This window comes from Ips typographus, linkage group LG9 (genome assembly GCF_016097725.1).
Source record: "Ips typographus isolate SLU linkage group LG9, UJ_Ityp_2.0, whole genome shotgun sequence".
Lineage (NCBI taxonomy): Eukaryota > Metazoa > Arthropoda > Insecta > Coleoptera > Curculionidae > Ips > Ips typographus.
The window spans coordinates 5458389-5484565 of NC_138430.1; the positions used below are offsets into that span (position 1 = coordinate 5458389).

At 32.7% G+C, this 26177-nt stretch overlaps 12 protein-coding genes across 13 annotated transcripts; 6 read left to right on the top strand and 6 right to left on the bottom strand.

Moving 5' to 3' along the window:
* The first annotated feature begins 56 nt into the window (after nucleotides 1–56).
* Nucleotides 57–2961, top strand: LOC145734106 (uncharacterized). Its single transcript, XM_081987240.1, has 5 exons — nucleotides 57–310; nucleotides 365–539; nucleotides 688–1050; nucleotides 1105–1919; nucleotides 2572–2961. Exons 1-5 carry the CDS (start codon nucleotides 250–252, stop codon nucleotides 2676–2678), a joined length of 1521 nt encoding a protein of 506 aa, XP_081843366.1. The 5' UTR covers nucleotides 57–249; the 3' UTR covers nucleotides 2679–2961.
* Nucleotides 2745–4580, bottom strand: Cdc37 (cell division cycle protein 37). The gene is made up of 5 exons (XM_081987247.1): nucleotides 4385–4580; nucleotides 4034–4321; nucleotides 3471–3974; nucleotides 3228–3417; nucleotides 2745–3174 (listed from the first exon to the last, which is right to left on the bottom strand). The coding sequence occupies exons 1-5, from the start codon at nucleotides 4415–4417 to the stop codon at nucleotides 3092–3094; spliced, it is 1098 nt and encodes a 365-aa protein (XP_081843373.1). The 5' UTR covers nucleotides 4418–4580; the 3' UTR covers nucleotides 2745–3091.
* Nucleotides 4581–5070: 490 nt separating this feature from the next.
* LOC145734105 (UDP-glycosyltransferase UGT5-like) lies at nucleotides 5071–7471 on the top strand. Of its 2 annotated transcripts, XM_081987239.1 has the most exons (4): nucleotides 5071–5284; nucleotides 5340–5619; nucleotides 6045–6851; nucleotides 6916–7471. In XM_081987239.1, exons 2-4 carry the CDS (start codon nucleotides 5370–5372, stop codon nucleotides 7419–7421), a joined length of 1563 nt encoding a protein of 520 aa, XP_081843365.1. In that variant the 5' UTR covers nucleotides 5071–5284; nucleotides 5340–5369; the 3' UTR covers nucleotides 7422–7471. The 2 variants fall into 2 exon arrangements, with proteins under 2 accessions (XP_081843365.1, XP_081843364.1); XM_081987238.1 differs by having other exon boundaries at nucleotides 5071–5619.
* A 215-nt stretch (nucleotides 7472–7686) lies between these two features.
* Nucleotides 7687–8945, top strand: LOC145734114 (sperm-associated antigen 7). The gene is made up of 5 exons (XM_081987253.1): nucleotides 7687–7929; nucleotides 7985–8141; nucleotides 8200–8371; nucleotides 8422–8578; nucleotides 8635–8945. Exons 1-5 carry the CDS (start codon nucleotides 7851–7853, stop codon nucleotides 8736–8738), a joined length of 669 nt encoding a protein of 222 aa, XP_081843379.1. The 5' UTR covers nucleotides 7687–7850; the 3' UTR covers nucleotides 8739–8945.
* Nucleotides 8946–9071: 126 nt separating this feature from the next.
* LOC145733926 (putative gustatory receptor 28a) lies at nucleotides 9072–10750 on the top strand. Its single transcript, XM_081986958.1, has 6 exons — nucleotides 9072–9180; nucleotides 9980–10159; nucleotides 10211–10320; nucleotides 10374–10442; nucleotides 10490–10579; nucleotides 10631–10750. Exons 1-6 carry the CDS (start codon nucleotides 9072–9074, stop codon nucleotides 10730–10732), a joined length of 660 nt encoding a protein of 219 aa, XP_081843084.1. The 3' UTR covers nucleotides 10733–10750.
* On the bottom strand, nucleotides 10734–11504 carry LOC145733579 (salivary C-type lectin 2-like). The gene is made up of 3 exons (XM_081986478.1): nucleotides 11349–11504; nucleotides 11128–11292; nucleotides 10734–11072 (listed from the first exon to the last, which is right to left on the bottom strand). Exons 1-3 carry the CDS (start codon nucleotides 11419–11421, stop codon nucleotides 10813–10815), a joined length of 498 nt encoding a protein of 165 aa, XP_081842604.1. The 5' UTR covers nucleotides 11422–11504; the 3' UTR covers nucleotides 10734–10812.
* Nucleotides 11505–12191: 687 nt separating this feature from the next.
* LOC145733578 (salivary C-type lectin 2-like) lies at nucleotides 12192–12968 on the bottom strand. Its single transcript, XM_081986477.1, has 3 exons — nucleotides 12813–12968; nucleotides 12591–12755; nucleotides 12192–12535 (listed from the first exon to the last, which is right to left on the bottom strand). Exons 1-3 carry the CDS (start codon nucleotides 12883–12885, stop codon nucleotides 12276–12278), a joined length of 498 nt encoding a protein of 165 aa, XP_081842603.1. The 5' UTR covers nucleotides 12886–12968; the 3' UTR covers nucleotides 12192–12275.
* Nucleotides 12969–13689: 721 nt separating this feature from the next.
* Nucleotides 13690–14550, bottom strand: LOC145733580 (C-type lectin 37Db-like). The gene is made up of 3 exons (XM_081986479.1): nucleotides 14289–14550; nucleotides 14066–14230; nucleotides 13690–14022 (listed from the first exon to the last, which is right to left on the bottom strand). Exons 1-3 carry the CDS (start codon nucleotides 14359–14361, stop codon nucleotides 13763–13765), a joined length of 498 nt encoding a protein of 165 aa, XP_081842605.1. The 5' UTR covers nucleotides 14362–14550; the 3' UTR covers nucleotides 13690–13762.
* Nucleotides 14551–15375: 825 nt separating this feature from the next.
* Nucleotides 15376–16147, bottom strand: LOC145733577 (salivary C-type lectin 2-like). The gene is made up of 3 exons (XM_081986475.1): nucleotides 15993–16147; nucleotides 15772–15936; nucleotides 15376–15717 (listed from the first exon to the last, which is right to left on the bottom strand). The coding sequence occupies exons 1-3, from the start codon at nucleotides 16063–16065 to the stop codon at nucleotides 15455–15457; spliced, it is 501 nt and encodes a 166-aa protein (XP_081842601.1). The 5' UTR covers nucleotides 16066–16147; the 3' UTR covers nucleotides 15376–15454.
* Nucleotides 16148–16878: 731 nt separating this feature from the next.
* Nucleotides 16879–17697, bottom strand: LOC145733576 (salivary C-type lectin 2-like). Its single transcript, XM_081986474.1, has 3 exons — nucleotides 17538–17697; nucleotides 17315–17479; nucleotides 16879–17259 (listed from the first exon to the last, which is right to left on the bottom strand). Exons 1-3 carry the CDS (start codon nucleotides 17608–17610, stop codon nucleotides 16958–16960), a joined length of 540 nt encoding a protein of 179 aa, XP_081842600.1. The 5' UTR covers nucleotides 17611–17697; the 3' UTR covers nucleotides 16879–16957.
* Nucleotides 17698–18799: 1102 nt separating this feature from the next.
* Nucleotides 18800–19758, top strand: LOC145733581 (caveolin-2-like). Its single transcript, XM_081986480.1, has 3 exons — nucleotides 18800–19261; nucleotides 19312–19491; nucleotides 19543–19758. Exons 1-3 carry the CDS (start codon nucleotides 19190–19192, stop codon nucleotides 19741–19743), a joined length of 453 nt encoding a protein of 150 aa, XP_081842606.1. The 5' UTR covers nucleotides 18800–19189; the 3' UTR covers nucleotides 19744–19758.
* A 494-nt stretch (nucleotides 19759–20252) lies between these two features.
* Nucleotides 20253–20925, top strand: LOC145733582 (uncharacterized). Its single transcript, XM_081986481.1, has 3 exons — nucleotides 20253–20397; nucleotides 20451–20613; nucleotides 20665–20925. The coding sequence occupies exons 1-3, from the start codon at nucleotides 20373–20375 to the stop codon at nucleotides 20834–20836; spliced, it is 360 nt and encodes a 119-aa protein (XP_081842607.1). The 5' UTR covers nucleotides 20253–20372; the 3' UTR covers nucleotides 20837–20925.
* The last annotated feature ends 5252 nt before the right edge of the window (nucleotides 20926–26177 follow it).

Genomic DNA, 26177 nt, shown 5'->3' on the forward strand with positions numbered 1-26177 from the left:
TCTATCGTAATTCGTAAAGAAGGAGATAAACATCTGTCATTTGTCAGAACGTCACTTTCCCTATTGAATTTTGAATGGAAAAAAAATGTAAATAAAAATGAAAAATAGAAGAAAAAAAGTTTGGTTTTAATTATTGAAATAAACAATGAAAATGACGGGGAAGTTATTAAATTATACATTGTGTATATATTTGTAAATTAGAAGTGATAATTTGTTTACACTTTGATAATACGCGGGACAACCAACAAAATGTGGCCAATGCTGCTTGATATGACTGAAGAGGAATCTGTACAAAGCTTGAGGCATTTAGGTAAGTACAAGCCTTAACTATACCTTATGCTAAGTTCATGGTAATTTATTTCAGAGCTTGAAGCGTATTCCTCTCTAGTGTCAGCTTTGAGAGCTCAAGGGTCTTTAAGCACAGACAAAAAAAGGATTTTAATGGAAACAAGCCTACTATTGAACATATCAACTGATAGACACAAAGCTGAAATACGCAGAGCTATTAGTGATGAAAAATTAAATACTATTGCATACCAGTAAGCACTTCACAATCTCTTTTTTGTAGAGGTAATTTACTGCATGGTGTTGTTACACACTGTAGCCTAATTTGGTTAGAAAATTGTAGTGGTTTGCTTTGAGTTTAAATTACTTTAAGTTATAATAAGCAGTTATTTTTACTTATAGTCTTACTGGTCAGTTGAATTCTTTGGAGGAGTGGGCTTTGGAAGGTCGCAGATTAGTACCACTATTACCTAGAGTGCCACCACAGACCCCTTATTCTGTCATTGCTGATGAAGCTTCAGAATCAGCAAGTTTATATAACAAACAATTGCCATTACCTTTCAATACTGAAAGAAAACGGCCATTGCCTCAAACTGTTATACCTTCAACTCAAGTTGCAGAAACTAATGGAAAATCAGCATTTAGAGTTCCAGACACTCCAAAAGAAGAGCATAAGAGAAGAAAGTGTCATAGTGTGGGTGAAACTAGCAGTCTGGCACAACATCTGTTAGGCCCCAAGTTGACTAAAATCCAACAAATATACCGGTAAATTTAGTGAAAGTTTTCAGTGAAAAATCAACTTTTTAATGTTCATTTCAGCCAAGCATCCAAACCAAAACTGAAACCTGTTAGAGAACCAGAGCCAGAAAACAAAGATCTAACAAAACTGAGGCCAAATGGAGCCCAGTTACCACACCCAATACCCCAAAATTTACTCACACAAACTACAACATCAAATCAATCTAAAATCAACATTATTCAAAATATTACCTTACCACCTACAAAACCTGAATTACCACCCAAAGAGTTTGAAAAACCAATTAAAGAAATGCAGGCCACAGTCACAAAACCTTTAACACTAAAACAGAATGACACTGAAGTGGCAAAAAAAACCATAAGCATAGGACAAAAAGTAATTGTTGTATCCAACTCACAAACCATCCCTACTAATAGTATATTGCAAAAAACTCTGTCAGTTCCTATGAACAAACTTACCAAGTTAAACTTGGATAATTTCAAGATAATACCCAATTCTCAACTGCCACCCACATCCGGACTGCAACTCCCCAATAGAAACTCACCAAAACCAAAACTAGTAACCATAAAGGGTACTTCCAATAAAAAACTTATTTCCCTCTCCAAATTGCAAATGTTAAACGCGAACGCAAATTTAAAAATGGTACCTTATGAAGGAAGTTTCCCTAACAACTCTAGTATTAAACGTTCTGAAAATTTAGACGAGCTTGTCGCGTTAGAGACAAACGGTGTTGTAGGAAATGGCGAAAAGGATCAAATTGTAGACAATTTCAGGTTGACGACAAATTCAAATTATTCTGAACTAGAATTGGGCTGTACTGAAACACTTAGCTCTGAGAGCAGTGAAACAGACGATCGGAACAGCAATGACGGCTCAAGTAAGTGACTGAATGTTTTGACATTTTAAAATGATAAATCTGTAAGGGTAACTTGATAGAGAAACAGAAATTTAAAAAAGGCAGACTTATAGTACAGGACATCTATATCTATTTCATTACATAGTTGCTGATTCTAATCATCTTTGATGGCAAGAAAAAGCAGCAAGCTAAAAGCTGTTTTTTTTTTACCAATCACAAACTAAAGTCCCTACTAGTGGTCATGTATGTATATTATCTAACTGAGGACAAAAGGTCACATCAGCAAACCTTTCAGGACTTGAGAATTTAATTAAAGTTTAGACCACCGTTTTTCTGACAAATTCATCATTTTTCTAAAATATCTAAGAAATGGTGCAAGATAGGTGTAGGGAAGTATTAACATTAATTACTAGCCTTCTTGCGAGGAAGGAGAGTTCCATTTGAAAATCAAGTTAGTGTCAAGTCCAAAATTATTTGGACCCAACCTAAACTACACTCCAAATTGCATTGAAAAATATTGAGTTGTTCTCTAGATACTTCTAATATACCATCACCCTGTATAGTAAGTGTTATGTGGTCAAGATAACATTTGTAGTGGCTTTGTTGACGATTTCAGCGTCCTCCTCACTTTGGATTGTTTGTACTTTATGTATTTGTTTTTTTACTTTTATAGGTGCCGAATCGATGGAATTAGAAAACTGTGATTTCCTTGAAACTCAACATGACGGTGAGGTTCTGCAAGAATTCGAAGTCATTCACACTGATGAAGTAATACAGTAGCTTAAGTAGAAAAAAAATTACAGTTAAAAGTACCTATTATGCACATATAATTGAAATTTTTGCCAACATTCTCAAGTTTTTTATTGTAAAATACTTTTTATTTATTATAGGTATGTTTAATTATTTATTTGTACATATACATTATACAGGCATGGTCATGGCATGTAAATTTTTATCAAGTAAGGTAAATTGTATTAGTACTAGTATTAGGATTACCTGTAAACACAAACTTTTGTTAAAATTGGCGTAAATAAGCAATAAAAGTCCATAAATTTTTTCCATACATTATTAATATTTCTAACATCAAATTTACTGTATAAAGTGAAAATGAAAAAAGCTAACATAATTGAAAATACAATTAACAGTGAAACAGAAGTATAACTCTGAAATGCACAATATTAGGGCCAAAGAATTTATTTACTTTCTGTAGATTTGTCTACTTCCTCCTCATCTGCATCACCAGCTTGCTTTTTATTAGCTTCTGGCACCCACAAACCTAAAAAAAAATTAACAGTAAATAAGGTAATAACAAAAAAAAGCATTTCTGACCTGAATCAACACATCTCTTCATATGGTACTTAGCCTCTTCTTCATCCATTTTACTAATAGTTTCCTGCAGCAACTCAACATTTCTAGAATCAAAACACTTCCTCAACTCTTCAGGCAAATTATTATAAACTTCCTCAGGATCCAAACCACCTGGACCCAGCCTCTTTTGTCTTTCCTCTTCTTCATATTCCTGTAAGTCACTATTAGCCAAAAGTGTTTTTTTTTTAGTTAATTCAGCCTTACCTTGACTGCTTCTTCAACTTTTTCCGCCGCTCGTTTACGAATGCGCTCCTTAAACTGCACCAATTCATCCTCAAAAGCTTTTTTGTACTCCACCTCAGCCACTTGGATTTTGGCAAAAAATGCATCAACACAAGCTCTTGGATCATAATCCAACTGTTTGGCCAGTTCAAGAATGTATTGCATGCAAATAGTTTGATGTGCAACATGACTCATCAGTTCATGTTTCTCTTCCATTTCCAAATTAATACACCAAATAACTAAATAATTGGCTGTGTTCTCACACACCAAGTTAGGATGCTCTTTTAGATATCTCCTAGAGTCATCATACTTTCTCAGCATGCCAAAATGCTTCAGGCTTTTCTCATTTTCTTTTATAAATTGTTTCATCTTTTTTTCCTTCTCTTCTTCTGATAGATTTTCTTCAACTGGACGTGTTGGTTTTTTGTTTATAACTGTTTTGGCAAATCCTGGTTTGCTTATGGTGTCCACATTCCAAGGCATTAACTACATTAAAATACAAATTGGCTAAATTTACTCATATCAAGTACTTGTTCTTGTGCTACCTTCTCTTTTTTCTGAAATTCTTCAATCTCCTTTTTGATTTTTTCCTCCTGTAACTGCAACTCTTTTAGCTCCTTTTCTAAGCTTCCTGTATCCTGGTTCGACTCTTTAGCCTCTTTTAGTTTTTGGTTAACTTGTTTCAGTTGGTTTGCATTGTCAGCCTTTTTCTTGTTGAGGGTTTCTTTCTCCTTTTCAAACTCCTCCATGCGTTGTATCCTCGCTTGATGCCTCCATCGAAATAGGGAGGGTGTATCGATATTGGGGTGAGTGTCGTCCTCATCGTCGGACACCTAAAAATTTACATTTGTGGGTCCTAAGGTAGGTGTGTCGTTTTTAAGATAGAAAACACTAACCTCAATATTTTTCCACTTGCTGTAGTCCACCATTTGGAGTTTAAATGATTAAGGGTTTATTCAGTTGGAATTTAAAATGCTTTTTAAGGTTTACAAGCTGGTGTGATACGTTGAAGACTTTTCTGGGAATTTCTGGAATCACCATTCAAAAATTTTCAATAAAAATAAACATTTTACTGTCTGTCTTTAGTGTCTTTGTCAGCTTGGTCTTTGACAAATTTCTGACAGACACCAAAACTTCAAACTTCTTGAGATAAACGTTATACTACCCAATGAATAAAAAATATAGCAGGAAGGAGCAATACAATCAAAGAGGGAAACAAAAATGGGGGACAGTATAGCGCCGTAAACTGTCAGAAAATCAGTGACGTTATCAATCTGATGTTGCCCACTATTCACAAATCCACTCGTTAATAATAATTCAACTAATTTAAGTTTGCAAAAATTAATCTTTAACGGAGCGAAAAGCAGAACAAACAAAAACAACAAATCCTTGCCTTTTTTAGCTAATTTCACATACCACCAAATATAAACAAAACTGTTTTACGACTAACTTCGGATATTTCATTCAATTGCGCAGTAGGTGAATGTGGGGGACAATGATGGCGACTTCCGTCTCGGTCGTTTAATGCACAAACGGGGTATTTGCTACCTCCTGATTCTTTTTGGTCGAAGGTTATCTGTTATCGATCGATTAGAAAAAAATTGATTTTCGTTAATATGGCGCAATCATTATTTCGCAATGTCTGGCAATATTAAATATTATTTTTAGCTTTAACCACTTTAACGTTGCACTACTGCATTTTGAGACTTGATCTTGAGTGTTGCTTAATCCACTAACATTTCAATATTTCGATTCCTATAATACGCAAAACGGATTTCAATACAAATCTAATCATTGTAAGCTAATTAACTGTGATATATTTTCAGTTCACACCTTATTTCCTCTAAACAGTTACCAGTTTCCACTCTCAGTATTCTATTGATGATGAAGTTAGGGTTAATTTTATCGACGGTAATAGCCCTCCTAGTACCTCTATCAGAATGTGCCAATATACTGGGAATATTCCCCATGCCTGGAATAAGCCATAATATACTCACGACAAAGTTAATGAAGGGCTTAATAGCCGCGGGCCATAACGTTACTGTAATTAGTGCTTTTCCAATGAAAGATGTACCGAAAAATGGGACTCTAAATGAGATAGTTTTGGAAGGATTTGTGGATAGAATTAATTGTAAGTAAATTTGGTTTTTAGTACATAAATTAATCTCATTTTTTCGTAAACAACTAGCAATTATAACATTTGCCTATTGTATTCCATCAAGCCCCTATTGTTTATGCATTTTTTAAGTTACGGTTTAAGTACTACTTTTTAAGTACACTAGTACACAATACACATAGGTCGCCGCATTCGTTTTCACGCTCCATGGATCTAGCAGAGCTTTTTCGACGTCACGATGACGTAATTTGGGAAAACCATAATTTGACCAACTGTCAAATTACGTCATTGTGACGTCAAAAACGTTTTGCTCGCTCCATGGAGCTTGAAAACGAATGCGGCCATATTCTTCGCAGCTTCCCACCCATCACTTCATATACATAATGCGTTGTATCATTTCATATACTCGACCAGATGATCTGATGATTTCCAATTTTCAGCTGCCTTTTCTGGATCTAATAGCATGTTTGTAATGGGAGATCAAAACATGTTTAAATCTCTGTCTAAAATGAAGAAAACTTTTCTGGACCTTTCTAACGATACTTTTTATTATCCCGAGGTGCAGAAATTACTCAAATCTGATCAGAAATTCGATGCTGTCGTTCTAGAACAATTTATGAACGATGCATTGAAAATTTTTGCCTACGTCTACGAGTGTCCTTTGATCATTTTGAATAGCATGGGTGCAAATTCTTGGGTTAATTCTATGGTCGGAAACGATGCCCCAGTGTCCTATGTTGGGAATATGAAAGGAGACTTTTCTAAAAATTTGTCTTTTTACAATAGAGCTACGAATTTACTATTTAACTTGCTTGACGTAATAATGCGTTATTTTCTCATATTTCCATCTCAAGAAGCTTTACTGCGCGAATGGTATCCGGACTCACCTCCTTTTCAAGATCTATATACTAACGTTTCGCTGGTATTGCTTAATTCACACACCAGTCTGTATCCAGCGCTTCCTCTAGTACCAAATATGGTGGAAATTGGTGGTTATTTTATTGATCCACCTAAAAAACTACCTGCTGATCTCCAAGAGATTCTGGACAAGTCACCGGAAGGTGTGATCTACTTTAGTATGGGCTCCGTTTTAAAAAGCAAGGAAATGCCAGAGGAGAAAAAACAAGCTATAATTCGTGTTCTTGGTAAATTGAAAATGAAGGTGCTGTGGAAGTTTGAAGAAGATCTACCCAACAAACCAAATAACGTGATTATCAGAAAGTGGTTCCCTCAACAAGACATATTAGGTGAGTTTAATTTTTTTGTAAAATGATGGTTACACCTCCACTTTGAGAAAATCGACTATTTTAGCTCATCCCAACATAAAACTCTTCATTACCCATGGAGGTTTATTGAGTTCTACCGAAACCATCTATCATGGAGTACCAGTATTGGCTGTTCCAGTTTTTGGAGATCAAGACGCCAACGCTGATCGTGTAGAAAACAACGGTTTTGGATTAAAATTGGCTTTCCGCGACTTTACAGAGGAAAAATTCGAAAAGTCGATCAATGAGATACTGCACAATCCAAAGTATAAGGAGAACGTACTAAGCAGAACCAAAATTTATCACGACAGGCCCGAGCATCCACTAAAAACGGCTGTATATTGGATAGAGTATGTTATTAGGCATCGGGGAGCTCCGCATCTGAGGGTCGCAGGTGTAAATTTACCTTTGTATAAGTACTACATGTTGGACGTACTTGTTGTGATGTTTTTAGCTTTTGTAGTAGCATTTAAGGCTCTAAAATTACTTTTCAGGAAGGTTTGTTCGTTATTAAGTTGCAATATATTAAGGCCAAAAGAAAAAAAAAACTAATATAAAATGTTGTATAGTTTTAGTAAATAATTTACAGGTTTTTATACAAACATTATCTTTTATTAATATACATCTCTGTAGGTCGTTGTTTCCTTTACAGTAGTACCGTCTGCACCATTGTTTTGTCCCATTGCCTTTCTATTTTACCTTTTCAATTCAGTGATTTTCTGTGCAGCGCCATCTTTACATTTTTTGTGATACAAAAGAAAAAAAAGTAGAAGAGAGGAAGAGGACTCAACACATGTTTAAGTGTCAGATGTCACTTCAAATTTGTTTATCATTCTTTGTTTATTATTGAGCTTATTACCCTTTAAAAAGTTATTTATACTTTTGTTTGTTGCTTTAATATCAGATTTTCAACGACTTGATTCTAGTTAAAAAAACCACAAGTGAATTTTATGTTGGAAAATTACTAAGCATATCCAAAACATGGATTTACTGGATTCTATTATGAATTCCATGGATAAACCACCTTCTTTAAGTGAAAAAGAAAGGTTGCTGTTAAAAAGTGAGTTCTTTGTAGTTTCCTCTTGTCTATGCTATACTGGCATATTTGTTTATAGAGAGAAAAGAAGAATGTGAAAAGAAACAAAATGAGGAAAAGGAACGTTTAAAGAGATTTAAAGATAGAGTTGAAGCCAAATTGATTAGTCACTTTAAAGATACTAATAATACCATGTTGAAATTTGAACCTATGGATCAAATACAGCGTAGTATTGTGTAAGTTTTTGTGTATATCTATTTCCTAGAAACCAACTAAAAGTTATAATGATTGTAGACATGAGGCTGCTGAGGCACAAAACTTAATATCATATGCTTTTGGCACTGATGGTGTTGACAGGTATATTAGGGTGTATAATAAGCTTCATCCACCTTGTGAGGATGAATTAGCAGCCAGACGTAGGGGAGAGCCTTGGAATGAACAAATAAAACAACAACTCATCAAAAATGTAAGTTACCTCAGACAAATTTTGCTTGAAATTAATTTTATGCAAATCAGAGAGAACTCCAAAAAATTGAGGATTTGGAGTCAACAAAAAAACCAAAAAAAATCATACCAAATAGTAATTATAAGGATAAGTATGCACATTTGATTGGACAAGATGCAGCATTGGATGCTGCCAAAAAAACTGAAACTAACAAATCATATGGTTTTGGTAAGTCTTATGGGAAGTTAATAATAATAATTCACTGCTGTATGTTGTATTTTTAGTGCCCAGTGAGAATAAAAAGGATGTGAGATCTATCGAACAGACCTTAGCAGACATTAAGGCAAAAAAGAGAAAGCTAAATGAGGAACAGGGTCCAAATGCCTAGCCCAAGTATTCAATGTAGTTATTTCTTTAGATTGTTTTATTATAAAGTACACATTTAGGCCATTTAGTTGTTCTGACTTACATTATGTAATTTTACTGTTATTAATTTTGCCTGAAAGTCTTTATTGTTATTATTGACTGATATGTAATGTATATAATGTTCTGTAGTACTCTAATCATCATTTTCTGAATAAATTAAACAAACTGATGGAGGGTCTTTTATTTTTTTTTATTTCGTTCTATTTTTCCAGAATACCCTAAACCTTTTTAGTAAATTAATTTAGGACTAGTTCAGTGCTACTGACAGTCATACTTTAGAACAAATAGCTAAAAAATGAGAACTATTAAAGTGGAACCCTTGAATCAGGAATATATCTTCAAGAAACATTTGGCACACCTTTTGGGTACTATGAAATACATCCTGTTCATGGCAAAGTTGGTTGGCAAGTAGTCCGTTAATTATACATCTAAGCTGTTTTTCTTTTATGCCTTTTCAGGTTTAATGAGTTTCACTTTTACTAAAGGAACCCACAATTTGAATAAAATCAGCAAGAGAAAAGCCTTCTTTGAAAGTTTTCTGTTTCTGTGCGGATATTTCTTTATGTTTGTCTTGGGTTTCAGTGACTATGACATCAGTAGTCACTATACATCAGGCGAGGCTTTTTATTCTCTAGTAAAACTTGGGTTCCACGTTGCCAGTTGCGGAAACACGCTATTACAGGTCTTGGTTGGGTATTTGATTAAATTAAAGTTAGCTAATTGGTTCAACAGTCTTGCTTGGTATGATGTGTCAGCCCAGAAACTTGGTAAAAAATACCCTTTTTCTCTGGTTTCTTGTCAATATTGGATTTTAGGCCTGATAATGGATTGGAAGAAAATTAAGAAACTGATAGTATTTTTGGGTTTCCGAATAAATTGCATTATGGTTTTGAAATTGTCTTTATACATTGCGGCTACAAACACACCTTGGTCGGTTCGTTTTTGTGTCAGCTCCTATCACATACTGAAAAGCGTTTTCAAATTAAAGTTTGTAGTTTTAATTGAAAATGTTCGTCTACGGTTTAAAGCAATTAATACTGCTTTTGATACTTTTACGCTGAGCTCAGAAGATCATCGTGAGTAAATCACAGCACAGTTGGTATAGTTTGTGAATGGTTAACAAAAGCAACTTTCAGCTTGCTGCTTTTTCTTGACCAATCACAAATGCACTCTTTATGTGTATGAATTTAAACATTTTTACAGGTCTGGATGCTGGATTGAAACTGACTCAATTATGCAAGCTTCACTTTAGACTGTGCTTTTTAGCAGAAAAACTTAATGGATTAATTTCATTTTACTTGTTCCAGTCGTTTACAGTGTCCTTAGGAGCTGTACTGTTTTTTAGCTACTACTTGTATCATACCCTTCTTTCTAGCGAAACAGGTTAATCTAATTATAATAGTCATTTATATGCATTTTGGGTTTAATTTGTAGGATATTTTTCTCGAACGATTCTAATAACTTTATTTGGAGCTGTGGCGTTGTTCGATGAAATCCTTGACTGCTTTGAAATTACTCAAATGAGTACGAATCTCTGTAACACTGTAAGTGTCGTCTAATTTCAAACGTTTTTGCACACTTTAAACTATCTTTTTAGGCTAATGATAGTCCGAAACATTTACACGAACTAAGAAATCGGATTGAAGACTACGATTTGGATAATTACGTAAGAATTTGATTCTAGAATGGTTGTGGTAAAACACATTATTTTAGGTTTTAGCCAATTCTTTACAATTTTTGCATCAAAAAATACTGTTTACAGCCCAAGGGTATTTTGAGATAAGCTTCAGTGTTTTGGGCACTGTAAGTATAGTTACACTAAACATTTTTAACCATCAAATCCTTTATTTTTAGATGGCTGAGACAGTGATAACTTATTTAGTTCTGTTTATACAGTACGATCAGGCCCAGTTAGAATCTAGTTTGAGTTCAAATACCACTTTAATAAAGCACTAAAAAATCCTCAGTTTTTATTTGGAATTAATGGATGGACAGCCCTATAACTTAGGTGCACACGCATTTTTAACAAATTAAAATTAAAAATTACAATTTGACGCTATAGTATACGTCTGACAAATATAACCAATCTTTCTTACACAATTATAATCGTTCCACAAATATGCCTTCCTATTTGGCTGTACGAAAACTTCTACACAATTTTCAACACGACCCGCATAGTCTGGTTGTCCTGGAGGAAATTTGTTGTAAACTAATGGTTTTCCATTAGTAAACCAAATAAAAGCACTTCCTGCAGTCCTTCGTTTAGCTGATACCCAGTAACCATTACCAATACCTCCTTAAAAAAAGTTTGGTCAATATCATGTTGACTTTGAAGTGAACAATCAACAAACTTCTTAAATCTATTTGTTGATCTAACGCCTCTTCTAAACGATCTTGTTCATGTTGCGATTCTATGGTAGCCATTTCCATATCAGCTTCTTGGCACAAAGTGAAAGCTTCGAACCAAACAGTGGGGTTTCTAAATACGACGTAAGATTTTTCGTAACAGTTTTCAGCTAAAACGAAGATTATTTTCAACTATTAAATTTTAATTTTGTTTTTCTGTACTTACAACAATCCATATTGGTCCATATTATATTTATGCAACAAAAGAATGTGACACTACTTAGCAAATATCGAAACATTTTAATGGTGCGACGACTAAATGACTACTACATATTTGCCTACTGCCCACTATACATTTTTTCCAGTTATTAATAGTTTAATTACAAGCTTTTATCAACGGGATATACGACGTTTTTGATAATTTTTTTTCACATATTTTGGAAATTTTATTTTTGTACGTCCGTTTTCTAAGTATGTTGTGATAACTGGGCGAAATAAACGTTAAATGAATCACTAGCAATCATACTCTTCTTTCTAGCAAAACAAATAAATCTAATAATAATAGTCATTTATATGCATTTTGGGTTTAATTTGTAGGATATTTTTCTTGAACGATTCTAATAATTTGATTTTTGTTGTTTGATGAAATCCTTGACTGCTTTGAAATTATTCAAATGAGTACGAATCTCTGTAACTCTGAAGTGTCGTCTAATTCCAAATATTTTTGCACACTTTAAACTATCTTTTTAGGTTAATGATAAAATCGACTTGAAGACTACGATTTGGATAATTACGTAAGAATTTGATTCTAGAATTGTTGTGGTAGAACACATTATTTTAGGTTTTAGCCAATTCTTTACGATTTTTGCATCAAAAAATACTGTTTACAGCCCAAGGGTATTTTGAGATAAGCTTCAGTGTTTTGGGCACTGTAAGTATAGTTACACTACACATTTTTAACCATCAAATCTTTTACTTTTAGATGGCTGAGACAGTGATAACTTATTTAGTTCTGTTTATACAGTACGATCTAGTTTGAGTTCAAATACCACTTTAATAAAGCACTAAAAAATCCTCAGTTTTTAATTGGAATTAATATATGGACAGTCCTATAACAAAAGTGCAAACACATTTTTAACAAATTAAAAAAAAATTAAGAATTACAATTTGAGTTTAGAGTATACGTCTGACAAATATAACCAATATTTCTTTGACAATGATAATCGTTCCACAAATATGTCTTCGTTCTCGGCTGTACGAAAACTTCTACACAATTTTCAACACGACCCGCATAGTCTGGTTGTCCTGGAGGAAATTTCCTGTAAACTAATGGTCTTCCATTAGTAAACCAAACCAATGCAGCTCCTGCAGTCCTTCGTACAGCTGATACCCAGTAACCATTACCAATACCTCCTTAAAAAAAATTTGGTCAATGTCATGTTAATTCTGAAGTGAACAATCAACAAACTTCTTAAATTCATTTGTTGATCTAACGCCTCTTCTAAACGATCTTGTTCATGTTGCGATTCTATGGTAGCCATTTCCATACCAGCTTCTTGGCACAAAATGAAAGCTTCGATCCAATTAGTGGGGTTTCTATATACGACGTAAGATTTTTCGTAACAGTTTTCATCTAAAACGTAGATTATTTTCAACTTTAAAAAATTTAATTTTGTTTTTTGATACTTACAACAATCCATATTGGTCCATATTACATTTATGCAACAAAAGAATGTGACACTACTTAGCAAATATCGAAACATTTTAATTGTGCGACGACTAAATTACTACTACATATTTGCCTACTGCCCACTATAAATTTTTTCCAGTTATTAATAATTTAATTACAAGCTTTTATCAACGGGATATGCGACGTTTTTGATAATTTTTTTCACATATTTTGGAATTTTTATTTTTTTACATCCGTTTTCTAAGTATGTTGTGATAAGGCAAAATAAACGTTAAATGAATCACTAGCAATCATACTCTTCTTTCTAGCAAAACAGGTAAATCTAATAATAATAGTCATTTATATGCATTTTGGGTTTACTTTGTAGGATATTTTTCTCGAACGATTCTAATAATTTGATTTTTGTTGTTTGATGAAATCCTTGACTGCTTTGAAATTACTCAAATGAGTACGAATCTCTGTAACTCTGAAGTGTCGTTTAATTTCAAACATTTTTACACACTTTAAACTATCTTTTTAGGTTAATTGTCCGAAATATTTACACGAATTAAGAAATCGGCTTGAAGACTACGATTTAGATAATTACGTAAAAATTTGATTATGGAATGGTTGTGGTAAAACACATTATTTTAGGTTTTAGCCAATTCTTTACAATTTTTGCATCAAAAAATACTGTTTACAGCTCAAGGGTATTTTGAGATAAGCTTCAGTGTTTTGGGCACTGTAAGTATAGTTACACTAAACATCTTTAACCATCAAATCTTTTATTTTTAGATGGCTGAGACAGTGATAACTTATTTAGTTCTGTTTATACAGTACGATCAGGCCCAGTTAGAATCTAGTTTGAGTTCAAATACCACTTTAATAAAGCACTAAAAAATCCTCAGTATTTATTTGGAATTAATGTATGGACAGCACAATAACTTAGGTGCACACGCATTTTTAACAAATTAAAATAAAAAATTACAATTTGAGTCTATAGTATACGTCTGACAAATATAACCAATGTTTCTATCACAATTTTGATCGTTCCACCAATAATATGCATACTGTACGAAAATTTCTACACAATTTTCAACACCACCCGTATAGTCTGGTTGTCCTCGAGGAAATCTGTGGTAAAGTAATGGTTTTCCATTAGTAAACCAAACAAAAGCACCTCCTGCAGTCCTTCGTTTAGCTGATACCCAGTAACCATTACCAATACCTCCTTAAAAAAAGTTTGGTCAATATCATGTTGACTCATGACAAACTTCTTAAATCTATTTGTTGATCTAACGCCTCTTTTAAACGATCTTGTTCATGTTGCGATTCTATGGTAGCCATTTCCATACCAGCTTCTTGGCACAAAATGAAAGCTTCGTTCCAAGTAGTGGGGTTTCTATATACGACGTAAGATTTTTCGTAACAGTTTTCATCTAAAACGTAGATTATTTTCAACTTTAAAAAATTTTAATTTTGTTTTTTGATACTTACAACAATCCATATTGGTCCATATTACATTTATGCAACAAAAGAATGTGACACTACTTGTCAAATATCGGAACATTTTAATGGTGCGACGACTAAATTACTACTAAACATCTTTCCAGTTATTAATAGGTAGTTTAATTACAAGCCTTTATCAACGGGATATACGACATTTTTGACTTGATAATTTGTTTCAAATATTATAGCATTTTTATTTCTGACGAAATAAACGTTTAATGAATCACTAGCAACCTTTATAAGGAGATTAAAATTGGTCGGTTTGGGCTCAGGCATAAGAAGTATAATACGTCTATGTATTATATTACATAACTTTATAGAAGTCAAATATGTAGAGTGTTTTATACATACATGACAATTATAAATTTTTGAGTAGCTCCGTTATTTGAGGAGCTAGAGAAAAATGTAAAAAAATAGATAAAGAGTATGTCACTGGCTTTTCAATGGTACCCAAACGAACTTTGTAACTGAAATAATTACATAGTTACCGCCCATCAAAATTTGAGTCTTCTTTTAGTTTAAGCTTAAAAAACTGAGTTTACTAAGTCGTGGCTTATAAAATCTTGTTCCAGTGAATGTTACGATAAAAAGTAAAGTTACATGATTTAAAGAGCATTTCATTGGCTTTTGAATAGTGCTTGAACGAACTTTCTAACTGTAATAATAACAGTTACAGCCGGTTAAAGTTGAGTCGGCTTCTTTGAGTTACTTTACAAAAAAACCGAATTTACTAAGTTGCAGCTTATGGAACTCCGTTCCAATGAATGTTACGACAAAAAGTAATGTTACATAATTTAAAGAGCATTTCACTGGCTTTCTAATGGTGCTTGAAAGTACTTTGTAACTGCATTATTTTTGCATAAAAAAATACTGTTTACAGCCCAAGGGTATTTTGAGATAAGCTTCAGTGTTTTGGGCACTGTAAGTATAGTTACACTAAACATCTTTAACCATCAAATCTTTTATTTTTAGATATCTGAGACAGTGATAACTTATTTAGTTCTGTTTATACAGTACGATCAGGCCCAGTTAGAATCTAGTTTGAGTTCAAATACCACTTTAATAAAGCACTAAAAAATCCTCAGTATTTATTTGGAATTAATGTATGGACAGCCCTATAACTTAGGTGCACACGCATTTTTAACAAATTAAAATTAAAAATTACAATTTGAGTCTATAGTATACGTCTGACAAATATAACCAATCTTACTTACACAATTATAATCGTTCCACCAATATGGATACCCCCAATCTCGCCGTACGAAAATTTCTACACAACTTTCAACACGACCCGCATAGTCTGGTTGTCCTCGAGGAAATTTGTTGTAAACTAATGGTTTTCCATTAGTAACCCAAACCAAAGTACCTCCTGCAGTCCTTCGTCTAGCTGATACCCAGTAACCATTACCAATACCTCCTTAAAAAAATTTGGTCAATGTCATGTTAATTCTGAAGTGAACAATCAACAAACTTCTTAAATTCCTTTGTTGATCTAACGCCTCTTTTAAACGATCTTGTTCATGTTGCGATTCTATGGTAGCCATTTCCATACCAGCTTCTTGGCACAAAATGAGAGCTTCGATCCAGTTAGTGGGGTGTCTATATACGACGTAAGATTTTTCGTAACAGTTTTCATCTAAAACGTAGATTATTTTCAACTATTAAATTTTAATTTTGTTTTTCTGTACTTACAACAATCCATATTGGTCCATATTATATTTATGCAACAAAAGAATGTGACACTACTTAGCAAATATCGAAACATTTTAATGGTGCGACGACTAAATTACTACTACATATTTGCCTACTGTCCAGTATACATTTTTTCCAGTTATTAATAGTTTAATTACAAGCTTTTATCAACGGGATATAGGTACGACGTTTTTGATAATTTTTCTTCACATATTTTGGAATTTTTATTTTTGTACGTCCGTTTTCGAAGTATGTTGTGATAAGGCGAAATAAACGTTAAATGAATCACTAGCAATCATACTCTTCTTTCTAGCAAAACAGGTAAATCTAATAATAATAGTCATTTATATGCATTTTGGGTTTAATTTGTAGGATATTTTTCTCGAACGATTCTAATAATTTGATTTTTGTTGTTTGATGAAATCCTTGATTGCTTTGAAATTATTCAAATGAGTACGAATCTCTGTAACTCTGAAGTGTCGTCTAATTTTGAAACATTTTTGCACACTTTAAACTATCTTTTTAGGTTAATGATAGTCCGAAACATTTACACGAATTAAGAAATCGACTTGAAGACTACGATTTGGATAATTACGTAAGAATTTGATTCTAGAATTGTTGTGGTAGAACACATTATTTTAGGTTTTAGCCAATTCTTTACAATTTTTGCATCAAAAAATACTGTTTACAGCCCAAGGGTATTTTGAAATAAGAGTCAGTGTTTTGGGCACTGTAAGTATAGTTACACTGAACATTTTTAACCATCAAATCTTTTATTTTTAGATGGCTGAGGCAGTGATAACTTATTTAGTTCTGTTTATACAGTACGATCAGGCCCAGTTAGAATCTAGTTTGAGTTCAAATACCACTTTAATAAAGCACTAAAAAATCCTCAGTATTTATTTGGAATTAATGTATGGACAGCCCTATAACTTAGGTGCACACGCATTTTTAACAAATTAAAATTAAAAATTACAATTTGACGCTATAATATACGTCTGACAAATATAACCAATCTTTTCTACACAATTATAATCGTTCCACAAATAACCAATCTTACTTACACAATTATAATGGTTCCACCAATCTGCATACCGCCTAATTGGCTGTACGAAAACTTCTACACAATTTTCAACACGACCCGCATAGTCTGGTTGTCCTGGAGGAAATTTGTTGTAAACTAATGGTTTTCCATTAGTAAACCAAACAAAAGCACCTCCTGCAGTCCTTTGTTTAGCTGATACCCAGTAACCGTTACCAATACCTCCTTAAAAAAAGTTTGGTCAATATCATGTTGACTCTGAAGTGAACAATCAACAAACTTCTTAAATCTATTTGTTGATCTAACGCCTTTTCTAAACGATCTTGTTCATGTTGCGATTCTATGGTAGCCATTTCCATACCAGCTTCTTGGCACAAAATGAAAGCTTCGTTCCAAGTAGTGGGGTATCCATATACGGCGTAAGATTTTTCGTAACAGTTTTCATCTAAAACGTAGATTATTTTCAACTTTAAAAAATTTTAATTTTGTTTTTTGATACTTACAACAATCCATATTGGTCCATATTACATTTATGCAACAAAAGAATGTGACGCTATTTAGCAAATATTGAAACATTTTGATGGTACGACGACTAAATTACTACTATGCATTTTTCCAATAATTAATAGTTTAATTGCAAGCCTTTATCAATGGGATTTTTGACTTGATAATTTGTTTCAAATATTATAGCATTTTTATTTCTGTACGTCCGTTTTATAAGTATGTTGTGATAAGACGAAATAAACGTTTAATGAATCACTAGCAACCTTTATAAGGAGATTAAAATTGGTCGGTTTGAGCTGGCTTTTCAATGGTACCCAAACGAACTTTGTAACTGAAATAATTACATAGTTACCGCCCATCAAAATTTGAGTCTTCTTTTAGTTTAAGCTTAAAAAACTGAGTTTACTAAGTCGTGGCTTATAAAATCTTGTTCCAGTGAATGTTACGATAAAAATTAAAGTTACATGATTTAAAGAGCATTTCATTGGCTTTTGAATAGTGCTTGAACGAACTTTCTAACTGTAATAATAACAGTTACAGCCGGTTAAAGTTGAGTCGGCTTCTTTGAGTTACTTTACAAAAAAACCGAATTTACTAAGTTGCAGCTTATGGAATTCCGTTCCAATGAATGTTACGACAAAAAGTAATGTTACATAATTTAAAGAGCATTTCACTGGCTTTCTAATGGTGCTTGAAAGTACTTTGTAACTGCATTAATTACAGAGTTACAGCCGTTGAAAATTAAATTTTTCCAAAAAAATCGATTTACTAAGTTGCGGCATATTGAACTGAACAGTGAATGTTACAAAATTAAATATTTTTGCTGCATCAGCTGTTCTCCAAATGTTTTTATAGTTTTGGAATTTGACTGTTTTTCAACCCGTGCCACTTAATGTTTTATGTCCTAACCTAACCTGCCAGTGCTTGAGGCGAACAAAACTAAGCTTTTGCGGTATCAGCGGTTTTCAATATGTTTCTATACTTGGAATTATACTGTATCTAAATCAGTGACACTTAATATGCCCTACCCTAACTGTCATCCGTCATTGATTCCAAAACACTCTGACTTGAGACAAAGTTCAGTTTACCTATTTACATACTGTTAGCGGTTCTCAAAATCTTGCTCTAATTTTGTAGTTTTGACTGTTTGTAAACATTTTCGATTTTTAAATAAATTTTTAATATTATTTAGGATTTCTTAAGCTTCATCTCGTAAATTAGGGTTTTTACTACCTGTAGCACTATCACTATATCAAGCTGATTAGGGTAAAGAATTGTCAAATTGTTTTGTTTAATTTTTAATTCACCAAAAGATCGGTACCCTGGTAATTTTTTTAATAATTATTCTTAAAACTGTCTCTAAATTATTTCAGTTGTTAATAGAATAATATATGAATAAAACTTTGAGAAGTAATAAGAAATCTCACTAAAATGTCTTGAAAAAAAAAATCAATGTATACATTTGCATGTTACATAAATATGCAAATAAGAAACCCTATATAGCGCAGGAAAAGTGGAACTTGTTGATTTTCTGTTGGATTCTTGCGTGTTTACTGCTGAATTAATGACCGCAGCACTAAAGAAAGGTGAATATTCCAGCCAGAAGTAAAGAGTTTACACTGGAGTTCTGTATAGTTTTTGGTCGTAGAAAATGTCCAAAGTGGAAAGTGAAGTTTTCGAGCTCGAGGACCGAGATCCGGAGAATATTAACAAACAAATTGAGGTGGGTGATTAATTTTCTTTTATTGTTAATACACGTTTAGGTAATTACAGGCTAATTGGGAGAATTTAATAGCTGAACCCTCGTTAATCCGCAGTCCAGAATGTGCCTGGACTTTAAGCCAATACTGCTTCAAATATTCCAGGTTTGGTTGCTACACCTGTCTTGCGTTGTTTTGTGCTCCAGTTGCTTCGTGCATCGTTGGATTTTGTTATGCAACTTTTTACTTCTTGGTAAAATAATTATAAATAATAGCAAATTATTCAAACAATGATTAATTCTAGTATATCTGGTGCACGGTACCCAGCTTGTGGTTCTGCAAAACGTCATGCGGTATAACTCGCCAATTCGTTCGAGCTTTCGTAAATGGATTTTTGGAACCCATTATGGGTGGTTTTGGAGCCGTATTGTCCTATATCAAAATCAGAAGAATCGTATATAAAGATCAGAGCAACGAAGACAGTGATAATGTATTAACAGTGTGAATTATACAATGTTCGTTATTCAGGTGTTTTTGTTTTACCACATGTGGTTAAGTGATTAGTTTGTGATTGGCCAATAAAACTGAAAGCTGCTTTTATTGACGAATCACAAACTGTACCACTGTATCATATTAAAAAACTTGACAGAAATCAGTTTACTTACATGAATGAGATCATGATCTGATCAAAAGATTTAATGTCACTTTTCAGAAAAAAAAAGGCACACTTATCTACTCTGTACGATAAATCCAATAAATCACAATGATATAAAAATGTTGATGATTTGAATTGAAAATATCAATATTTTTATATGTCTGAATTAAAAGTTTAACAATTAAGCCTGTTCACATCACCTATCAGTGTTTGAAAAAATGTTAGCTAAGTTAATCCATATATTTGAAAAGGATTTTGTAGCCTTAATCTGGTTATGATGGATTTCTGTAGTGGAATTTATGTGAGTTGGTTAGTAACAGTATACCTGTGGAATTTCCACTTGTTTTGACAGTTTCTGATGGATTTTTAATCTGAAAATTCTTAGAACAATAGACAAAATGTCGAAAACTCTAATCTAATCACTGATCGCAAATATCGAATTAATAAACAAAACAGTAGATGCTTTTTGGCAGTTCACAATGAGGGCTTTCCTGGTTTACACATGTGAGTTGTCTCTTGTAAAAGCTCTACAAATATTTAACATGCTTGTATTCTAGTTGTGATTGCTGTTACGGATTGCTACAGTTTTATACTGACACAAGATGGCAGTTCTAAAGCTGAAACTGATGCAACCAATGATTTAGCAAGACGGTTTAGCTTATGTGTTGACAGCGAAGGAATACCAATATATGGGACAGCTTCTTACAAAATCGATTGCAGGTGATTGGTCACCCTGTATATAATTATTGGTGTTAATCTGTTTTTTTGTAGGAAATTTGTTCATTGCGCACCTGGTATAGAAGTGGTTGCCGATTGTCCTTCTGGGTTGCTTTACAATGAAGCTATCAAAGTGTGTGATTATCCTAGACAAGCTAATTGTGTAGAATTTAAAGCAAGCGATGAAACTAAGTTAGTAATCGCTGAACATTTAGTTGAATGGTGAGGAAAAATAGGAATTAATTTGAAGTAAATTGCTTTACGCACATTTATCGAGTTGATTAACACCCATATAAAATCTTATAAAAGTACAAACATTTTGTATGATTTTTTATAAAGCCTTATATACAGGGTGGTCCAGTTTTAAATGTCAATAATTCACCAATCCATAGCCAATTAAAAAATAAGTTGACATTCATTATGTCATTTTCCTGAAAAGTGCTTCCTAAGGAAAATACAGTCCTTCAAATTTCTGTTTAAAAAATCGTTTTTTTTTGTCATAACTGTCAGACCGTTGGAGCAATATTGATCAAATTTGGAACAAGCACTTTATTACACGTTATTACGGTCAAAGACCCAAAACTAACCCAACCCAAGTCTTGGAAACGAAAAATTCACTTAAGAAGTTTAAAAAATATTATTGTAGCCAGTTTTCATAGTTTCCAGACAAACTAAAAGACTTTAGTTTTGAAAATTGAATTAGAAAAGATAACAATTTCAGAAGCTTAAAAATTGTGTTTGTAACCAGTTTTCATGCAAATCGAGAGACTTTAATACTAAAAATTGACTTGTAGACATAAAAACTACTTTTTCAAGAATTTGTTACTACAAATTCATACATTTAAACCTTAAAAATTGACGAACCCCAAAATGTGACTGAACTAATGAAAAGTGACATCAGAAGCTTAAAATTTGCATTTGAAGTAAGTTTTTATAATTTCAAGACAAATTTCAATATTTTAGTCTTGAAAATAGTCTTAGATGCAGGACATTGACATTAGATTCATGAAAATTGTCTTGAAAACTAACTTTGCTTTTCATTTTTTTCGAATTCTGGACTATTTTTAGTGCTTCAAAACTGCTTTCAGCTTGGAAAATCGAGTTTCAAGACTATCTTCACCAAGTTAGTGACATAGCAAACTTAAAAAACAATTTTTACATTCTTCATAGACTTAAAATGGCATTCCAAGCTTTGTCACTATTAAATCGACTTCTAGACACCTCAGTGCTAAAAATTCGGGTATTTCTTAATAAACTAGACTGTTTTTAGTGTTTTAAGGCTGTTTTCAGTGCCTCAAATCGAGTTTCAAGACTATCTTTACAAAGTTTTTGACTTATCAGGCCTAAAAGCCAGTTTGTCCACTGACCATAATCTTGAAAATGTTATTTCAAGCTTCTTCACTATTAAATTGACTTCTACACTCATCATAGGTGCAATAAATTGTAGCATCTCTAAGAAATTCAGACTGTTTTTAGTGCTTTTTAAGACTGAAAAATCGAGTTTAACACTATTTCCAAAAGTCAAGTTTCTTCAGTAATAAAAGTAAAAAATTTTGGTACCAAATGCTACAATAATAGTCTTGAGAACTAATTTTTAGAAATAAAATGTCCGAAAATTTAATTTACTTCTAGACGTTGTCCAGTCCAGAAAATTGAGTTGTACACCAATTAAAGTCTTGAAAATATACTTTTGGACTCTTTAGTCTTAGTAAAGTCAGTTCTAGCATTAAAAGTCAACTTTTATATTATTTTTAGTAGTAAAAAATGAGTTTTATGCACAATACAATCTTTGTCTTGATTTCCGGACTTTTTTTAGAAGTGAACATATTTCTAATAAAATACCCTCAAAAGCGCTCTTGTACAACCTTTTTCTGTAACTTGGTTGGTTAACCAACTGGCTTTATTATTTAGAAATATTTGTATTGAAAGTCTCTAAATCTACATTTTCTGCAGACATTAATGTTAGTAGTCTCGACATCATGGTGGAGAAATTCTACTTGTAGGACAAAGTAACTTCAGTAATTTGCATTAGTTTTGAAGTCAAATTTCAGACAAACAATACCACATAAGCACGGCCTTTTTTAAACACCTGCTAACTAGACCCTAATATATATTTTTCATTAATTATTAAATTAAAAATGATCATCAGGGCAGCCCCATTTCCTCTTGATTAATTTGGACCGCGGGCAACTTTTGATGAGTTTTGGTTTTTAAACGTGTATTAATTTTAATTCGATAATTGCTCAAAGGTTGGCCAGGTATACAACCATTATTTGGGTGCTTTTTCGTTGAGTAAAATAACAGAAACTACCATACAAGAAAAACTAACATTATCATTTGGTTTTGCATAATAAACAAATAAATACAAGTCAACGTACAAGGTGCGATCCATCAACCAGCAGAATGCTTATGCACTAATTTATCCATGACTGACAGGTATTTAAATGCGTTTTTATGGTTTTATTTTCTTTTAACGTCGCAGAATGGAATAATTACACTGCAATCGTAATCTAACGCAACTAATCTAAATGAATTTTCTTCTATTTGCAGTTATATAAAACTGAAAACAATTCGAATATTAATGAACCGCTCTAACTGATACCATCTCCAGAGGTAGATTGATTGAGAATTTGTGTACACAATTTACTTTTACGTTAATTAAACAGTTTCTTGTTTTTTTTTTCGCATATTAGAAACGAAATTTCCACCTTCAGTCAGTCAAAAGCAAAGCACCGCCGAAATACCACCAACAATAATTGTAAATTGTTATAAATTATCCCAATGAAATTCCATTAGTAATTTTCTCTCAACCAGCTATCAATCTAAACGAAAGAAAGGTTGGGATAATTTACTAATTAGCCATATTTGTAAACCGTCGACCTACCGCAGTGAAACCATTAGAATCATTTTGTTGATTGTAATGATTATTTCATTTATTATATTTCGTGAGCTTAAGTAGGCTTTATGGTGTTCTAAAGTTCAATAGGGAAAGTTTTGAAAGGACTAAAATTACAAAAAATGTTTAGTAGGTATTGTGCAATTAGTTATTAGTATAGTAGAACATAAACTCACATTTTATGTTTCTAGTTTGAAATAATACATAAAAACTGGCATTAATATCTGAATTTCCATATTTTTACTACACTTTTGACAAAATAGGCTTAAAACTGCTGGACATCCAATTTTCTATTGTATTCCTCTATGAATGTTCAGAGGGAAGGTCTTTTGACATTTTTATTGGTCATATAAATGTAGACAATACCTTTTCTGGTTTCCATGGATTTAATGAAGGATATTAGATTGGGTACGGTACAAGAAGTCCATATATTGACTTTAGGCAAATTACTCTGTTAATAAGCGGCTTTATTCCTTTGATGCACTTTACCCTCTGGCAATAAATCATTGACGGGTTAAAGAATTATTAGTGAATCACGCGTTTGCGGTTTGTTTACACTGGAAGACACATTTATTGGTTTTGTATGAATTATGGGGCATTGAGTTCATCTTTGTTACGTTTTTATTGCAACAAAGTCGGGTGATTCGTTAAAGCAATTAAGGGATGCCTATAATATATTTTACGACCGGTATACGGCTAATTAAAATTATTAATTGGCAATCGTCGGTTTGTAATAAACTGTTACCTTTGCCCGCCTTAGGATATCATAATTTTGCCGTAAAAATGTAACGTCGATAAGGCCTTTAAGGGTTTTTGATTCAAACCATTTAATGATTCTCATTTACTAGAAACATAACAAATTTTTTAAGCTTGGTAGGGTAACAATAAATAAAACATACGGTATATCTTATCTAACGTGCGAATTCATTGATCTGTATGCTTGATTACATGACACGTCTAAGTTTGTTTACATATCAGTGTTTTGTGTACATGTCTTATGTCGGTTGTGCCTCAAATTTATTTTAATTTAGCACTTTTGTTAGCAGTAAAGCAATGATAGTTTATTCAGTAAATATTAAAACTTTTATCTACTTCTAACATGATAATAAATAATTACATAGCTCATTTTCAATTACGTAATGAGCGATTTTATCGCACTAGTGGCTGTAAAATCTCTCATTACGTAACTCAAAGTTAGAGTTAAAAAATTACTAAAACTTAATGGTGACTTAATGGACTCGTGTTAACAGCTTCCCACTCGTGACTATAAAATTACTCATACCACACTAGTAATGTAAATAGCTATTAACGGCCGTGTTGGTTTAAATAATATGATAAACAGTGACATTTTTGTAGAAACTGCCTGAATTTATTAGAAGCGGCTACGAGCAAAACAAATCCTATCACAAAACAATGAATCTTGTCATGGATATTTATTTTATTATAATGAAAATATTACATACAATCATACAGAATTCATTTTTGGAAATTTACCGGAAAATTACTTCATGCTTAAATGAAATTTTTTCTTGACAGGGAAAACAACTATCAAATTTGTCATTGTTATTATCAAACTTATCATGCATTCTAATGAGATAATTTAAGACATCTAACCGCCATTTGCACCGTTGTACTTTAAGCATAGCTTAAGTTAAGTGTGGTTTAGAGTGTGACTTTTTTCACCTGTACTGTCACAGTCTGGCTCACACTTAAAATAGGCTCGGCTTACAAAACGTCGGTGCAAACGGGGGTAAATGTTGATGTAAATTGTTTTAGGTACAATTATTATAATTAAAAAACGAATTATTTTTGAATTTTCTAATTTTTCCGGAAAATTACCAGAAACTTTCAGAAAAATGTTGTATACCTAACCTCAACACCTTTCAAAAAAATATTATTTATAAATTTATCCCTTCTGGGCAACACATTCCCGGTATAAAAGCTTTAATCTTTCGGTAGCGTGACATTTCTACAATATATGGGATACAGGGCGATCAAAAGACAATTTCAAGGGCTACAAATTGGTATATTGAACCACCCTTGTAACTGTCAAAATAACAGAGTTATAGACTGTCACAGTAAAAACTGTAAAAATTAAACAACTCAGTTTTAACAGTAAATAACTCACTTATTCGACGTTTTAGCTAAAAACGCTATACAGGGTGGTCAAAATACAGAGTCAATGAATTTTTAACATCCTTGTAACTTGTTTAATTTTCATTTTATAAAAGAAATACGAAATATGAATCTTGTAGATATTTGCATATACTTTATTCGTAGATAATCCATCAGTATACAGGGTGTCCCAAATTTGAGCAACAAACCAAACATGTAATTTTTTATTCGATTTTTGGAATCTACGTCAAATTCTAGGCCTACTTGATGTAAAATGTTTGTATTGATATTCAATTGTTTCAACCACCCTTCTCGAAAGCAGAAATTCCCAATTTGAGCGAAATTTTAGTTCACTTTTACAGAAAATTGTCCTTAACTCGCTTATTTGAAACATACCGTATAACAAAACAAAGCTAATGAACGGGGCTATCACGTGACGTTGAGCTTAGCCGCTAGAGGGCGTCAAAGTTGACTTTCGTTTTTTGCAGTTTTTGCTCAATATCTCAGGAACATTTCAGGTTAGGTTAGGTTAGGTTAGGTTAGGTTAGGTGAGGTC

Excerpts from the sequence above, each read along its gene's own strand:
- LOC145733581 (XM_081986480.1), top strand. The coding sequence starts at position 19,190 with ATGTCCAAAGTGGAAAGTGAAGTTTTCGAGCTCGAGGACCGAGATCCG. Across the intron at positions 19,262-19,311 it reads ATATTAACAAACAAATTGAG|GCTAATTGGGAGAATTTAAT; the intron begins GTGGGTGATTAA and ends AGGTAATTACAG. Across the intron at positions 19,492-19,542 it reads ATGCAACTTTTTACTTCTTG|TATATCTGGTGCACGGTACC; the intron begins GTAAAATAATTA and ends GATTAATTCTAG.
- LOC145734105 (XM_081987238.1), top strand. The coding sequence starts at position 5,370 with ATGATGAAGTTAGGGTTAATTTTATCGACGGTAATAGCCCTCCTAGTA. Across the intron at positions 5,620-6,044 it reads ATTTGTGGATAGAATTAATT|CTGCCTTTTCTGGATCTAAT; the intron begins GTAAGTAAATTT and ends TCCAATTTTCAG. Across the intron at positions 6,852-6,915 it reads CCCTCAACAAGACATATTAG|CTCATCCCAACATAAAACTC; the intron begins GTGAGTTTAATT and ends CGACTATTTTAG.
- LOC145733579 (XM_081986478.1), bottom strand. The coding sequence starts at position 11,421 with ATGTTTCGATATTTGCTAAGTAGTGTCACATTCTTTTGTTGCATAAAT. Across the intron at positions 11,293-11,348 it reads ATGGACCAATATGGATTGTT|CTGAAAACTGTTACGAAAAA; the intron begins GTAAGTACAGAA and ends TCTTCGTTTTAG. Across the intron at positions 11,073-11,127 it reads TCAACAAATAGATTTAAGAA|GAGGTATTGGTAATGGTTAC; the intron begins GTTTGTTGATTG and ends ACTTTTTTTAAG.
- LOC145733577 (XM_081986475.1), bottom strand. The coding sequence starts at position 16,065 with ATGTTTCGATATTTGCTAAGTAGTGTCACATTCTTTTGTTGCATAAAT. Across the intron at positions 15,937-15,992 it reads ATGGACCAATATGGATTGTT|ATGAAAACTGTTACGAAAAA; the intron begins GTAAGTACAGAA and ends TCTACGTTTTAG. Across the intron at positions 15,718-15,771 it reads TCAACAAAGGAATTTAAGAA|GAGGTATTGGTAATGGTTAC; the intron begins GTTTGTTGATTG and ends AATTTTTTTAAG.
- LOC145733580 (XM_081986479.1), bottom strand. The coding sequence starts at position 14,361 with ATGTTCCGATATTTGACAAGTAGTGTCACATTCTTTTGTTGCATAAAT. Across the intron at positions 14,231-14,288 it reads ATGGACCAATATGGATTGTT|ATGAAAACTGTTACGAAAAA; the intron begins GTAAGTATCAAA and ends TCTACGTTTTAG. Across the intron at positions 14,023-14,065 it reads TCAACAAATAGATTTAAGAA|GAGGTATTGGTAATGGTTAC; the intron begins GTTTGTCATGAG and ends ACTTTTTTTAAG.
- LOC145733926 (XM_081986958.1), top strand. The coding sequence starts at position 9,072 with ATGAGAACTATTAAAGTGGAACCCTTGAATCAGGAATATATCTTCAAG. Across the intron at positions 9,181-9,979 it reads GTTCATGGCAAAGTTGGTTG|GTCTGGATGCTGGATTGAAA; the intron begins GCAAGTAGTCCG and ends ACATTTTTACAG. Across the intron at positions 10,580-10,630 it reads GCTTCAGTGTTTTGGGCACT|ATGGCTGAGACAGTGATAAC; the intron begins GTAAGTATAGTT and ends CTTTATTTTTAG.
- Cdc37 (XM_081987247.1), bottom strand. The coding sequence starts at position 4,417 with ATGGTGGACTACAGCAAGTGGAAAAATATTGAG. Across the intron at positions 4,322-4,384 it reads GCAAGTGGAAAAATATTGAG|GTGTCCGACGATGAGGACGA; the intron begins GTTAGTGTTTTC and ends GTAAATTTTTAG. Across the intron at positions 3,975-4,033 it reads AATTTCAGAAAAAAGAGAAG|TTAATGCCTTGGAATGTGGA; the intron begins GTAGCACAAGAA and ends ATTTTAATGTAG.
- LOC145733582 (XM_081986481.1), top strand. The coding sequence starts at position 20,373 with ATGAGGGCTTTCCTGGTTTACACAT. Across the intron at positions 20,398-20,450 it reads GGCTTTCCTGGTTTACACAT|TTGTGATTGCTGTTACGGAT; the intron begins GTGAGTTGTCTC and ends CTTGTATTCTAG. Across the intron at positions 20,614-20,664 it reads TCTTACAAAATCGATTGCAG|GAAATTTGTTCATTGCGCAC; the intron begins GTGATTGGTCAC and ends GTTTTTTTGTAG.
- LOC145733578 (XM_081986477.1), bottom strand. The coding sequence starts at position 12,885 with ATGTTTCGATATTTGCTAAGTAGTGTCACATTCTTTTGTTGCATAAAT. Across the intron at positions 12,756-12,812 it reads ATGGACCAATATGGATTGTT|ATGAAAACTGTTACGAAAAA; the intron begins GTAAGTATCAAA and ends TCTACGTTTTAG. Across the intron at positions 12,536-12,590 it reads TCAACAAATGAATTTAAGAA|GAGGTATTGGTAATGGTTAC; the intron begins GTTTGTTGATTG and ends ATTTTTTTTAAG.
- LOC145734114 (XM_081987253.1), top strand. The coding sequence starts at position 7,851 with ATGGATTTACTGGATTCTATTATGAATTCCATGGATAAACCACCTTCT. Across the intron at positions 8,142-8,199 it reads CAAATACAGCGTAGTATTGT|ACATGAGGCTGCTGAGGCAC; the intron begins GTAAGTTTTTGT and ends TAATGATTGTAG. Across the intron at positions 8,372-8,421 it reads AACAACAACTCATCAAAAAT|AGAGAACTCCAAAAAATTGA; the intron begins GTAAGTTACCTC and ends TATGCAAATCAG.
- LOC145733576 (XM_081986474.1), bottom strand. The coding sequence starts at position 17,610 with ATGTTTCAATATTTGCTAAATAGCGTCACATTCTTTTGTTGCATAAAT. Across the intron at positions 17,480-17,537 it reads ATGGACCAATATGGATTGTT|ATGAAAACTGTTACGAAAAA; the intron begins GTAAGTATCAAA and ends TCTACGTTTTAG. Across the intron at positions 17,260-17,314 it reads TCAACAAATAGATTTAAGAA|GAGGTATTGGTAACGGTTAC; the intron begins GTTTGTTGATTG and ends ACTTTTTTTAAG.
- LOC145734106 (XM_081987240.1), top strand. The coding sequence starts at position 250 with ATGTGGCCAATGCTGCTTGATATGACTGAAGAGGAATCTGTACAAAGC. Across the intron at positions 311-364 it reads ACAAAGCTTGAGGCATTTAG|AGCTTGAAGCGTATTCCTCT; the intron begins GTAAGTACAAGC and ends AATTTATTTCAG. Across the intron at positions 1,051-1,104 it reads AAAATCCAACAAATATACCG|CCAAGCATCCAAACCAAAAC; the intron begins GTAAATTTAGTG and ends TGTTCATTTCAG.